Raw genomic sequence first — 12,457 nt, forward strand, 5'->3', positions numbered from 1 at the left:
CCAAAGGTATCTTCACTTTTGTATTAATCACTCTTGTTTTTCTTTATAGTTTTCTCATATATGTATGTTTTTTAAAACAATATATTTCCTATTTTTGGTCAGTAGGTAAAAGAAATTATATTGTATACGTTCTCTATGGCTTTTTTTTTTTTTTGGCTTGGTGTTATGTTTTTGAGACTCATCCATATTGATACATACAGACATTCATACAATCCATTCGTTTTTGACCACTGCATAGAATTCTGTTCAGGTATTTGGAACATCAAAACGTATTCATTCTTCTACTGACAGACAATTGGGGTGTTTCCAATTATTTTGCTACAACAAATGATGCTGCAGTGAAGAATTTGAAGTGTGCGTCCTAATGCACATTCAGAAGAGTTTCTCTAAACTGTACACCAGCAGTGGAACTGCACGCACATCTGCAAAATACCGTTTGTCTTCACTGAATCTTGATTCTGTTTTTAGTCATTCTTCCTAATTCTTTTTAATGATCATATTTTATCTTGACAAGGGCACGCACTAAACCACATCTCTATTGTTGACCATCTAGAGTTTGTCCCCATTTTTTAAATTTTATACACATTCTGGGGAAAAAATTTTTTTTGCCCAGAATTCTCTGCTTTCTAGGTCATTTCCTTATGAGGTATTCCCAGAAGTGAATTTCTTAAAGTTGTACCGATTACCATTCGGTGGGTTTTTACTACTGAAGTGCACACAGTAATCACCATGCAACCAGTTGTTAATCCTTTGGGATCACAGGTCCTTTAGAGACTATGACTTAGGGTATGGACCTTTCCTCCAGAACACACGCGCCCGCCTGCACGTGCACACGCACACACGCATACTATTTGCACTCACAAAGCAGAACGCCAGTTCAGGAGCTTCTCAGACCCTCCGAAGTGCATATGCTGACGTCTCTAGTAAGTGAGATACCCTCTCCTACTGGCTGAATGTTTCTTAAATTTCACCAGTTACGTTCACGCGCCAAATCCTAGATCTGTCCAATAACTTTTGTTTTATTTTTTTTAAAGATTTTATTTATTTATTCATGAGAGACACACAGAGAGAGGCAGAGACACAGGCAGAGGGAGAAGCAGGCTCCATGCAGGGAGCCCGATGTGGGACTCGATCCCGGGTCTCCAGGATCATGCCCTGGGCCAAAGGCAGATGCTCAACCACTGAGCCACCCAGGCATCCCATAACTTTTGTTTTAAACCACAGTTTTTGAGCATCCACGATGTGCCGGCACTTTGCCACATACTAGAGATAAAAGAATAAAGGGTCCCGGCTCCAAGGAATGGAGAGTCCACTGGGGAAGACGTACGATAACAAGTGTTTCCAATAAAACATGTGCAATAAGGGGTGTTCATTAGGCAAAACAGAGATACAGATTCAGGATTGCTCGGCTCTCCTTCACCAAGGGGTCGCAAAGGCTGAATACCCGTTCCCAGGGACGTCACAGGGCAGGGGAAAGAGTACCAGCAAAGAGAGGGAGGCGCCGTGTGGCCTGCACCTGTAGGAAGTCCTACGCGGGTCAAGCATCGTTGGGGTAGAATGGGAACGAACTGCGGGAGGGTTGAGACTCTTCTTATCTGAGACCGAGATTAAGAAGACAGAACGGACAGAGCAGACTCTAGCGGCTGGTCCGACAATGCAAAGGAAACCGCAAAATAAGATCTGCTCCCAAGCACTTCCTCTATTACCCCAAGGCCACTCTTATTAAACACAAAGGAAAACTTTTTGCCTGTTTTTTTGTGCAACTGTCAGAAAGTTGAGGCTCAACATCCAAGGCTTAAAACCTACTTGTTAATACACATAAAGAACACATTAACACGTGTGATGCGTTCATCTTGTACGTGGAAACGCTAGAAAGCCAGCACTTCAAGCACTACGATGATTTCTTCATAGAATTGCCTTGAAAAGGGCGGCCCGGGATGCTCAGCGGTTAGCGCCGCCTTCAGCCCAGGGTGTGATCCTGGAGTCCCGGGATCGAGTCCCCCGTCGGGCTCCCTGCGTGGAGCCTGCTTCTCCCTCTGCCTGTGTCTCGGCCTCTGTCTCTGTGTGTGTGTCATGAATAAATAAAATCTTAAAAAAAAATTGCCTCGAAAAGCTGACTTACATGGAAAACCTTTTTAACATTCACTGAAAATATCTCTTTTCAGCCTAATACTATCTCATCTCACTATCACTCTGTTTTGAATTTAAGCCTAACTTTTAAAACGCAACTAAACATAATTGCTACTTTGAAGTCACTGGTTTAATTAAAATGCAACATGTGGATTTTTTGTAGAACATATGCATCTTCTACTCCGATGGAAAATGAGTACACCTGGTTTTGATAATCTAATAAATATCTTGGATAAACTTTCATCCAACGTACGAATACGATACTATCAAAGTAATATTTGGGGCAATATTTCTTCTTGATGTGCTAAGATTATACTCACATTTCCTTTCTTTTGAAATTTTAATTAGATTTCTGTCATGCATGACACCCAATCACATACATTACGCACCCACATGTATGAAAGTATAAGGTGGGATCATACAGCAATACAACGTGCTTTCTTGTGTGACAAGAAGGAAAAAAAAAGGGTTTTGAAGTTTAAATATCAATTGACTGAAGTTGAACAAACCCACTGAAGTTTATAAAGCTCTCAGCACCAAGAAAGGTCTTTTTTTTTTCAAAGTACCCGTTGGATCTCTAGATGGCATCCCATTAAACACCTCTGAGCTTTGTCAAAATACAGAATCTTCAAGGGTACTTCAAAATAATAAAAAGAAAGAAAAAAAAATAATAAAAAGATGTACTCTCGCTGCAGGTTGTCTAATAAACACAGAACGGAATCCTTCAGATTCATACTGAGGAAAGAATTTTTTATATGTACGAAAAAGAAATTCAAAAGGAGCAAATTTTTTCCTTAGAATTTTCATGGAAATCCCAATGACTCTCATGGCGGGCAGGCAAAAGCACAAACAAGGATATATGTTAATATACGCTTTTTACCGCCCTCTACCCCGGAGCATTTGTTTTGTCCTAAGAAGGGGAATCTTATGGCTTTTTTTTTTTTCGTAAATGGTTTAAAACATTATTTAAAGGCAGTTAAAACAAAAAGCACGGTCAATAAATGGAGGATTCAAAGATTTTCATGAAGTGGTTTGAAAATAAATGCTTTGTGACATATATTAAAACCCTGACCACGTAATAAAAAGTAAAACAAATCTACAATAGGTACAAATTATATACATTTATTTTTTAATAATTTTAAATAACACTCTTGTATAAATTCTTTTCATATATTCAAATCATACACAAATTTAGAAATGCATCATGAAGCCTAGTACAGCATATGCAGGAGACACGTTTTTAAAATTTGTGTTAGAATCTTAGTGACCTACAGACGAGCGTAGTTTCGGAAACTCCCCCGACGGCTGGGGCTGACGTGTAACCACGAGCGCTTGTGCCCACGTGGCTCCTGCCCTGCTGAGGACCCACGACCCCGGTGCACCCGCCGTCACCGATGGGCCATGTGTCCCTCCCGCCTCCCCTCGGGGCGCCGACCTCGGCCACCCCCAGCACGGGGCTCCCGTCCGCGCCCACCGCAGGCCGCCCGAGGCCAGAGCGGCCCGTGAGGAGTCCCCCGCGGCCGGGGCCACAAGTGCTTCCCGTGTCCTAACGGGTCACGCGGCCGCTTCTTACTCCTCTGAACGTTTGTCGCAGAGCTTTCCTGGAGGCCTGGGCTCAAGTCCCACCCGCGTGCGCCGGGGGTGAGAAGCAGGGGATGTGCGTGCAAGCGGCCTGGCATCCCAGAGGGCAGGGCCTCGCGAAAGCCCTGGGAGCCCGCCCCTCCTGGGCTCGGCCACCAGAGCCGCGCGGCGGCGGCTCAGCGTCCGGAGGGCACTCGCGGGCCGCGACGACGCGGGGGCGAGGCTCTGACGACCAGCTCTCCGGGCCATGTGGGCTAAAGAGTAGCCATATGGTGTGACCCCTGTACAAATCCTCTCCTCCCATCACACCTGCTCTGCCCGCCCCTAAAATGCAGGTGCCCGGAGAGGAGACACAGCAAACCCGCGGGCCCTCGGTGTAAGTGAGCTTAGTTTCCATCACCGTCTCTCTGTGACCCGAGAGTCCATTAATAAGAGGCATCTGGGAGCTGATGGTGCGGGGTGGGGGGAACGGGGGAGGACAGAGCCAACACGACCTGGGGCATCCGCCGAAATGCATCGGGGCTTACGCGAAGGAAGGACCGCGCGGTTATCACTTAGTAGCAGTATCTGTCACTTGTCAGCAGGATTCACGCTCGCCTTGCCTGAAAACAAACACGTTTCTAATCCTTATTCAAAAATTCTTCCAATAGGATCTACCTAAGGGACTGATGGGGTCCTACCTTTACAGGAATCAGTATCGGGTAATGCATTCCCTGCTAGTTTCCTACTCCGATTTTGCTGGCAGATCACTTCATGATTGAGTTAAATTTTAGAACAAAATTATTTCCACCAGCAAAAAGCAAGGGACACTAAAGAATATTGTTTAAAACACATTTTAAGACATTATTTTTTTTTCCACTGGGAAGAATCAATGCTCCTTGTGATTCAGCGTCTGCAATACCACGTGAGGCCTGTTGAAGAAATGTCCATATGGCCGGAGTCTGGACTATTTGGCTTCGGCTCCTAGAACCCAGCAAACACTCCTGCTGTCTCTACTGGGTCAACCTGTACGTCTCCCCGCCGTCCACCCCCAGGGCCGGTCTAGGAGAGAGGCAGGTGTTCCGTTCGCGCACCTCCTTGGGGCTGTGCAGTGCTCGGGCTGAGCGTGCGTAGGAGGCAGCTGCTGGGGAAGCCGACTTTCCCTCCCTGCTCGGGAGGATTAGTTCACTGTAACGAAGCACAAACTGGTAGTTTCCTTATCCTCGATAGCAGCTTCAGATAGTCCTCCGCGTCCTTCCCGCAGGGTCCCCTACGGCCGTGGGGCCCCGGACCTGCCTCGTACTTACAGAAGGGAGAAGCGTTCCCGTTCCCCGCAGGACTCTCCTCCCACGGTCTTGGTCTGCGGCTCTGGGCAGCTTCTGATGAGCACACAGTTGGAAGAACATGCGCTTCACAGTGAGGAGGCCCGATTCCAAGCCCCCCGAGGACGTGCTGGAGAGGCTCGAACAACACATTTAGCCTCATCTGTAAAACGGTGACAACAGCTGCCTCCTCAGGGCACTACGAGGAGGAGCGGGGGACACAGGGATGGAAAGGTGCTTGCCAACTGCAAAGGGCCACAGAGATACTCACTGATTTTATTATGATGTGATGTACCGTGACCTGTCCTCTCATGAGCAATGGCCAGACACCAGGGCACCTCAGGTGCTGGAAGCAGAGGATCCATCTGTCCATCCTCCAGAACATCATCCCTAAAACCTCAGAAAACTTAGGGCTCTCCTGCAGAGGGACGACCAAATTCCAGGTTTTTCTCTGGGGAAGGCGGTCAACTTGGATTTCTTAGGGCTAATCTAATAAATCCCCCCCCCCCCTTTTTTCCTAGCCACTTGACAGTGAGCCGTCCCTCCTATAAATATCTATATTTGACTTCTGGCTGCTTTTCCTGGCTTGCTGAACCCACCATCTGTCAGTATCAAGACAGATGAGAGCAAGAGTAGGTGGCCTCTAGGGGAGACCCGTGTCTGAAAGCAAGGACTGACCGAACCCACCCAAGTCCAGAGCTACTCCCCAAGCAGGAGAGAGCGGAACCGCAGCTCCGCAGGAAGATGGGACACACGCCTGGAGGATGGGTGAGAAGCTATGTTCAAAAGCAGAAGGTATTTTTTCGAGGTGGGTGGAGGAGGAATAGAAATATTTCCCAGGCATGAAAACGGGATCCCAAGTCACATGATGGCTTTTCTTTTGGAACTAAAATATTTCTAATTCCTTTGGAAGACTATCTTTTGTATTTAAAGACGTGTGTGTGTGTGTGTGTGTGTGTGTGTGTGTGTGGACATGATCTGCACTGATCTATGTAAAATATGTAGAGCGGCTAATGTCTCATCGGGGGAGTATTTTGGAGAGTGTGGACCGTGTCCCAGCTGAACCATCAATGACTTAAAAATCTATTGCTTGAATCTGTAGTCAGTCCAAGAACACACAGCTCTACTTTGAGACTGAGAAAGGGAGAGAAAGGTCAGAAACATCCGACCTCTTATAAATTTCAACAGTGTTCAAAGAGGGACTAAAAATGATTGATGGTCACCAGAGTCCCAGCTCTAGCAATATTGCCATCTATGTTATTTTAACCAATCCCCATATTTTCTTTTTACAACACCATTAACTGCTGTACAAATAAATTCTAGATGATAAAATATGACATGATTTTTTTTTTACAAATAGATACAAATACAATGTTGACCAGATATGCTACATTAACTATATACACCTTATTTCTCTAGAGGCAGGAAGAGTCCTTATTTTTAGGCAATTTACCATTTACACTGAGACCCTAAGGAGGACCGTCAGCTTCCCGCTCCCAGATGTTGCCTTCTTCTTTCCACCATTAGCTTATCCTGTGCTTCAGCCTATCATTGAGCAAGACTTAGGGAAGGAAAAAAAAAATCACACTAAAGATCTTGAGACTTTTCTGCCCCTATTTTAGAAACAATCGAGATTGTTTATTGTGATACAGCCCCGACGTTAAGCTTTCTTCGGCGATGTCTTTTAGCACAGTAGAAGGAACATCATCCCAGACTCTCCTTTTAAAAGAGGCGTTTCAGGAATGGAGACGAAGCCTTCCAGCAGTCCTCCTCCCTCCGCTTCCATCAAGCTTCCGCTGGTTTGGTGAACACTTCCCCAGGAGTCTGTTAGGAGGTCAAAGTAGGTGTGGGCTGCACTGTGGGATTCAGCCTTCCTATACTCCCCTGTAGTCTGGTACAAAAATATACTTTACTACAAGTCCTTATTGACAGTGACCGCTTCAGATCTTCACGGGGAAACTAAGAGCAACAGGCTAAGTGCATTACAGCTTTGTACCCGAACATCTCAGGTGCACCCCACGCCCTGGCGTTCTCAGCAAGCACTACCCAGGCCTTGTCCGGCCCAGGAGCCGATGCAGTCTTACTGAGCACTGTGGTCTAACGACCCAGGACGACGGTTCTCGCTCCTCAGGCCTTGTAGTTGTGTATGGGTGTCGTCAGGGTCAGCTGCCCATTGGGAGCCACTTCATTACCGTCATCTTCCAAGAGTCCTGACACATCTGCATTGGGAATGCTGTCATGGTAGCTGCTGAAACTGATATTGTCTTCTTTCAGCTCGATGGTCCAAAAGGGGGCATTGAGTTTCCGGTTCTGGTACTCCCGGTACATATAGACAGCCCCCACAAAACCCATCAGCAGCACCACCACGATGATGATGACTGTCAAAATGATGATGTTAAACTGGGTCCATGAAACATCAGCTAAAGCTGACGTGCTGTTTTCAGCAGAGCTTACTGAAAAGATAGTCTGCAGGGTTGTGGGGGTAAATGTACTATTTATAACAGGGGTGGGCACTGATGTGGTCAAAGAGGCATTGGAAACCAAAATGGTAGAACCTTCAGGTGTTGGAACAATAACTTCTGAAAATAAAAACAGAGAATGAAATGTAAAAGACAAAATTATCTAGTTTTAAGAAACAATAAAAGAAATACACACGTGGGAGTGGAAGTTGATATGGGATGTTGACATGATACTCTGCTCTAAGGTAACGCAAGCTAAAAATAATTTTTAGAGAAGCATAGTGAAAGGAATAAAGGCCTAGAAGCTAGATTATTACATCCATGGCTGTTCTCCAAAATGTAGAATATTAAAATCTTTGGGAAAATTCCAAAGTTGGAGTTTCCTATCCTTCTTGGCTCTCGGATAGATTCACACAGATTCCTGCAAAGGCAGTAAATATGTCACCACGGACTCCTGAATCACTCGGTTAAAAGTGACAGGGATAAAAATGCAATCATTTGAACTAAAATAAGTTCAACGTGTCTGATGGCATCTCATGAAGGTGAAATTCTCTTCAAAGGTGGCAAAAACAGAATAAGAAAAATCGTATTTCTAGTTACTTTTGAAAAACACAATTTCAAAGTCCAATATTGATGTCAGCCAGGAGAAAACACGGCCCTCCTTTAGCCCTATGGGATCCTATCCTCCTTTACACAGATCATAGATGGTTTCATAATTAAAGTGCTAAGACCACACAGCTCAGGAGAGGTACCGAAGCCCTTGGGATCCAGTAGACCTGCGAGGCTACAGGCAAGTGAGTGAATCTTGTTAACACTGAGGCTCCTCATCTGTAAAATGGGAGTGACAACGCCTACTTTGCGGAGTTCCCGGGGAGCCTCGTGTGAGACAGTGCGCCACGGCACGTTACCACACGTAGTGCTCCCAGGGCTTGGCGCGTCAGAGGCGCTCGACACGGTGGCTGCTGTTGTCACTATAACTCGTCACCACAGTCAGACACATTAATCTATCCCCCAAAGAGGCATGTTCTATGTTATCTAGTAACTGATAAGAAAACTCATCACAGTCCTGTCAGCCAAGTAGGGGTGAAGCATGCCTCCAGATAGGAAAGGGAACCGAGTGAAAGGATCCCCAGCCTAGTGACAGGGTCAGTCTGTCTGTTAGCCTTGATCACAACAGAATAAGGATATCAAGAAAATGGCAGAGGAACGGCACGTGCCACAGACCAATGGTCCATCAGCCCAGGATTCAGCATCGGTCAGAATGTCAAAGAGTGGTTTCTAGAAGAGCATGGTCTCATCACTTTGTGACCCAATAAAGCCTGAATATCCCTAACTCATGCTGAATTTCTAATCATTAATTTTTATCTAAACCTTTACTGACCTTTCCGGCAAGAAACATTTTGCTACATTAATAACCTTTTCTTTTAAAAATCAAAAGGACTATTATCACTCTTTCCTCCACTGCACATGGAGGAAACTCGGCCCCAAAGTTAGGTAGGACAGATGCTACAGTGCAGTCTCGTTTCTCAGCTGGAACTTCTAACCAGATTACACGTCCCTACTTCCAAAGACCTTTGGTGGTCACTGGAAGTGATGAGAATATAGGAACCAAAGGATAAAAGAAATGATAGGACTTTTAAATTATTAACATAAAAATGAAAATAGATGAAGAGAAAATGTGGGAACCCTGCAATGACTTTGTCGTGGGCCTCAGATTTCTGGAGCTGACTTTGGAGCAGCAGGAGAGCAGCAGGAATAGGAGGAGATCCCTTTAGGCAAATAGCTATCAAAATCTATTTCCAGAAAACTCCTCTGGTGGGATTGGAAGGTTTTATAAACCTAATGGTAGCTGTTCTGAAATTTTCACTGCTAGGCTTAGATATTAAATGTACCACCTTAGGTGAAGCTTTACCTTTCTTGATGCAGTTTCCCTCGAGGTCTCCGACATAGCCTTCTAGGCAGTTCTCACACCAAAACCCAGTGGTGTTATGGAGGCAGTTGATGCATTCACCACTCTCAGGCTTGCAGATCTTTGGAGTTGTAATTGGGTCCACGTGGCCATGACATTGGCACTTGGTACAGATGCTGTCAGAATTGTAATAGCCGTTTTCACACTTGTTGCAGTTCCGGCCTGTGTAGCCTTCTTTACACTGGACACATCTAGGCTCCAATTCACCTGATTCTAAAAGTGAGAGAATACCAAAGGAATTCAGTACAGTCTCAAGCTACAGTTAAAGATGCAAAACAGGGCAGCCCCGGTGGCCCAGCGGTTTAGCACCACCTGCAGCCCAGGGCCTGATCCTGGAGTCCCGGGATCGAGTCCCACGTCGGGCTCCCCGCATGGAGCCTGCTTCTCCCTCTGCCTGTGTCTCGGCCTCTCTCTCTCTCTCTCTCTCTCTCTCTCTCTCTGTCTCTCATGAATAAATAAATAAAATCTTAAAAAAAAAAAAGATCCGGGATCCCTGGGTGGCGCAGCGGTTTGGTGCCTGCCTTTGGCCCAGGGCGCGATCCTGGAGACCCGGGATCGAATCCCACATCGGGCTCCCGGTGCATGGAGCCTGCTTCTCCCTCTGCCTGTGTCTCTGCCTCTCTCTCTTTCTCTCTGTGTGACTATCATAAATAAATAAAAATTAAAAAAAAAAAAATCTTTAAAAAAAAAAAAAAAAGATCCAAAACAAAACAACTACTGGTCCTCAAAATGGTTTTTAAACCCCCCCCCCCACTATCTCCTCTCAAAGCAATTAATGATCTACACCTTATTTCTTAATTCATAATTGTCCAGTTCATTGTAACAATGATGGGGCCCTCCACAGACTCTCTGTAGGTAGAGAACAAAAGAAATAAATAGGCTTACATGAGGAATACGAATAATTGTAATGATGAGATACTCTTACAACATTTTTATTACTTCTTTAGTCCTGAAAGATGGAATAAAATATGATTTTAACAAAAACTTCTTCATCTCTCCCTCCAGTCACTTCATATACATGTATTTGGATTTGGTTGCAAATCCCGAGAAAGAAAAACCTTTGCTGTTTTTCTAACTCCCTTTCACCTGCTCTCACCGTACTCTCACTCCTCTTTGCCCAGAACTTCATTTATCAACACACTTGATAACAATAATAACTGATGCCCTGGTTTCCCCCTCCGATGGAAGATTTAGAGAAAGGCCTCACCTATGACACAGCTGCCTGTAGACGTCACTGCTGAACAAGGACAGCGAAGGCATTCTTTCGTGGCGTCAGGACTCTGATAAAATCCTTCTTTGCAGTCTTCACAGTGATCCCCTTTGCTATTCTCCTGGCAGTTTAAACAAGCACCTAAAAGAAGCAAATTATTTTAAGGAGTTAAAGATGCGCTCTAAAAGCACAATAACTTCAAGTAAATCATACCATATTAACCAAAAGACCTTATGAGTTCACCAGGAGAAGTGAGCTGGCAGGAGTTCACTTTCCAGCCCATCTTATGTCTACGTTGGCCACGCCTGTGAGTCCTGTGTCCCCTGCTAGATTGTAAACTCTAGGGAAAGGCTGGGTACGTGAATAAAGTAGCAATAAGCCTGGGTTGATGCCTGACTACATATGGAAAGCAGGGCGACTATTTTCAAATTAAAAATAAAAACAATCTAAGACCTATTTGAAAAAGTATAAATTATATACTACCTTCACAGTTGGGATACTATAGGTAAAGAAGTGAACTACACCTACATATATGAATATCCATAAATCTTGACAACAACATTGGGTGAAAAAAGCAAACTGCAGAATGATACAAAACAGATGGAGAAAACTTAATTATCTTGTAAAATTTTAAAAACATACTAAACAATACTAAGCAAATGGATACATACATAGGATATACAGTAAAAATCAACGTGGACTGGGGGCATCAGAGAATTTTATGCTCTGCTTATCTCTGTGGAGGGAAGGAGAAAAAAACAAGACTATGGAAAAAAGAGAGGATTCCAACTGTATTTGAAATTTTCTATTTCAAATATTTAACTATATGTAATATGTTTAAGTATTAAGCAAAATGCCAAAATGTTAGTATTTATTAAATCTAGGTGTAGCTCCATTAGTATGTGTTATCTTATTCTGTGTACATTTTCATATTTAAAAAACCCAAGATAAGGCAGCCCGGGTGGCTCTGCGGTTTAGCACCTGCCTTTGGCCCAGGGCGTGATTCTGGGGTCCCAGGATCGAGTCCAGCATCGGGCTCCCTGCACGGAGCCTGCTTCTCCCTCTGCCTGTGTCTCTGCCTCTCTCTCTTTCTCTCTCTGTGACTATCATAAATAAATAAAAATTAAAAAAAAATACTTTGCTTCTACAATGCTATTGGGCCTACATGCTTATTGTCTGGGTTTTTTTTTTAAGGTTTTATTTATTTATTCATAAGAGACACACAGAGAGAGGGGCAGAGACACAGGCAGAGGGAGAAGCAGGCTCCACGCAGGGAGCCCGACGTGGGACGCGATCCCAGGACCCTGGGGTCATGATTTGAGCTGAAGGCAGATGCTCAACTGCTGAGCCACCCAGGTACCCCATGTTTGGGGGCTTTTCACTATTTTAGATAAGATCTCAAGCCTTGGTGCTTATCACGCTATAACTCCATTCTCTTAAACTGTTTATATTAAAATGTGAATTTTTAAGAGAAATTATAAAATTCTTAATAAACATTCTTTCCAGAGTAATTTATTTCTATCCATTTTATGCCATACCTACAATGAGAAGTCAATGAGAAAAAAATGTAACCCTATGTAGTAAATATGTTATCTCAAAAGGAAAGATGAAAACAAGTCTAATAATAAGACTCATTACACTGCTTCAAAAATAGCATGCATCTGGAAAACAGCCACAGAGAAAGAAAATTAATAAATTACAGACAGACATAAATACAGCAGAGTGATAACAATAGATGTGAGGCCAACAGACCTTTTGGTGTTTCTCCCCTCTCATTTTCACGTGTCTCCAGTAGGTACGTATCCTT

General features: G+C 44.3%; 1 protein-coding gene across 1 annotated transcript in view; it reads right to left on the minus strand.

The window, feature by feature from the left end:
- Positions 1 to 3,236: 3,236 nt before the first annotated feature.
- Positions 3,237 to 12,457, minus strand: part of MEGF9 (multiple EGF like domains 9) — a 78,268-nt gene continuing 69,047 nt past the window's right edge. Inside the window, exons 5-7 of the mRNA XM_049115951.1 lie at positions 10,648 to 10,791; positions 9,384 to 9,653; positions 3,237 to 7,591 (exon numbers count right to left, since the gene is read on the minus strand). Coding sequence (XP_048971908.1) covers positions 7,140 to 7,591; positions 9,384 to 9,653; positions 10,648 to 10,791 — 866 coding nt within the window. The 3' untranslated portion in view covers positions 3,237 to 7,139. The remainder of the gene's footprint in view (positions 7,592 to 9,383; positions 9,654 to 10,647; positions 10,792 to 12,457) is intronic.

This window comes from Canis lupus, chromosome 11 (genome assembly GCF_003254725.2).
Source record: "Canis lupus dingo isolate Sandy chromosome 11, ASM325472v2, whole genome shotgun sequence".
Lineage (NCBI taxonomy): Eukaryota > Metazoa > Chordata > Mammalia > Carnivora > Canidae > Canis > Canis lupus.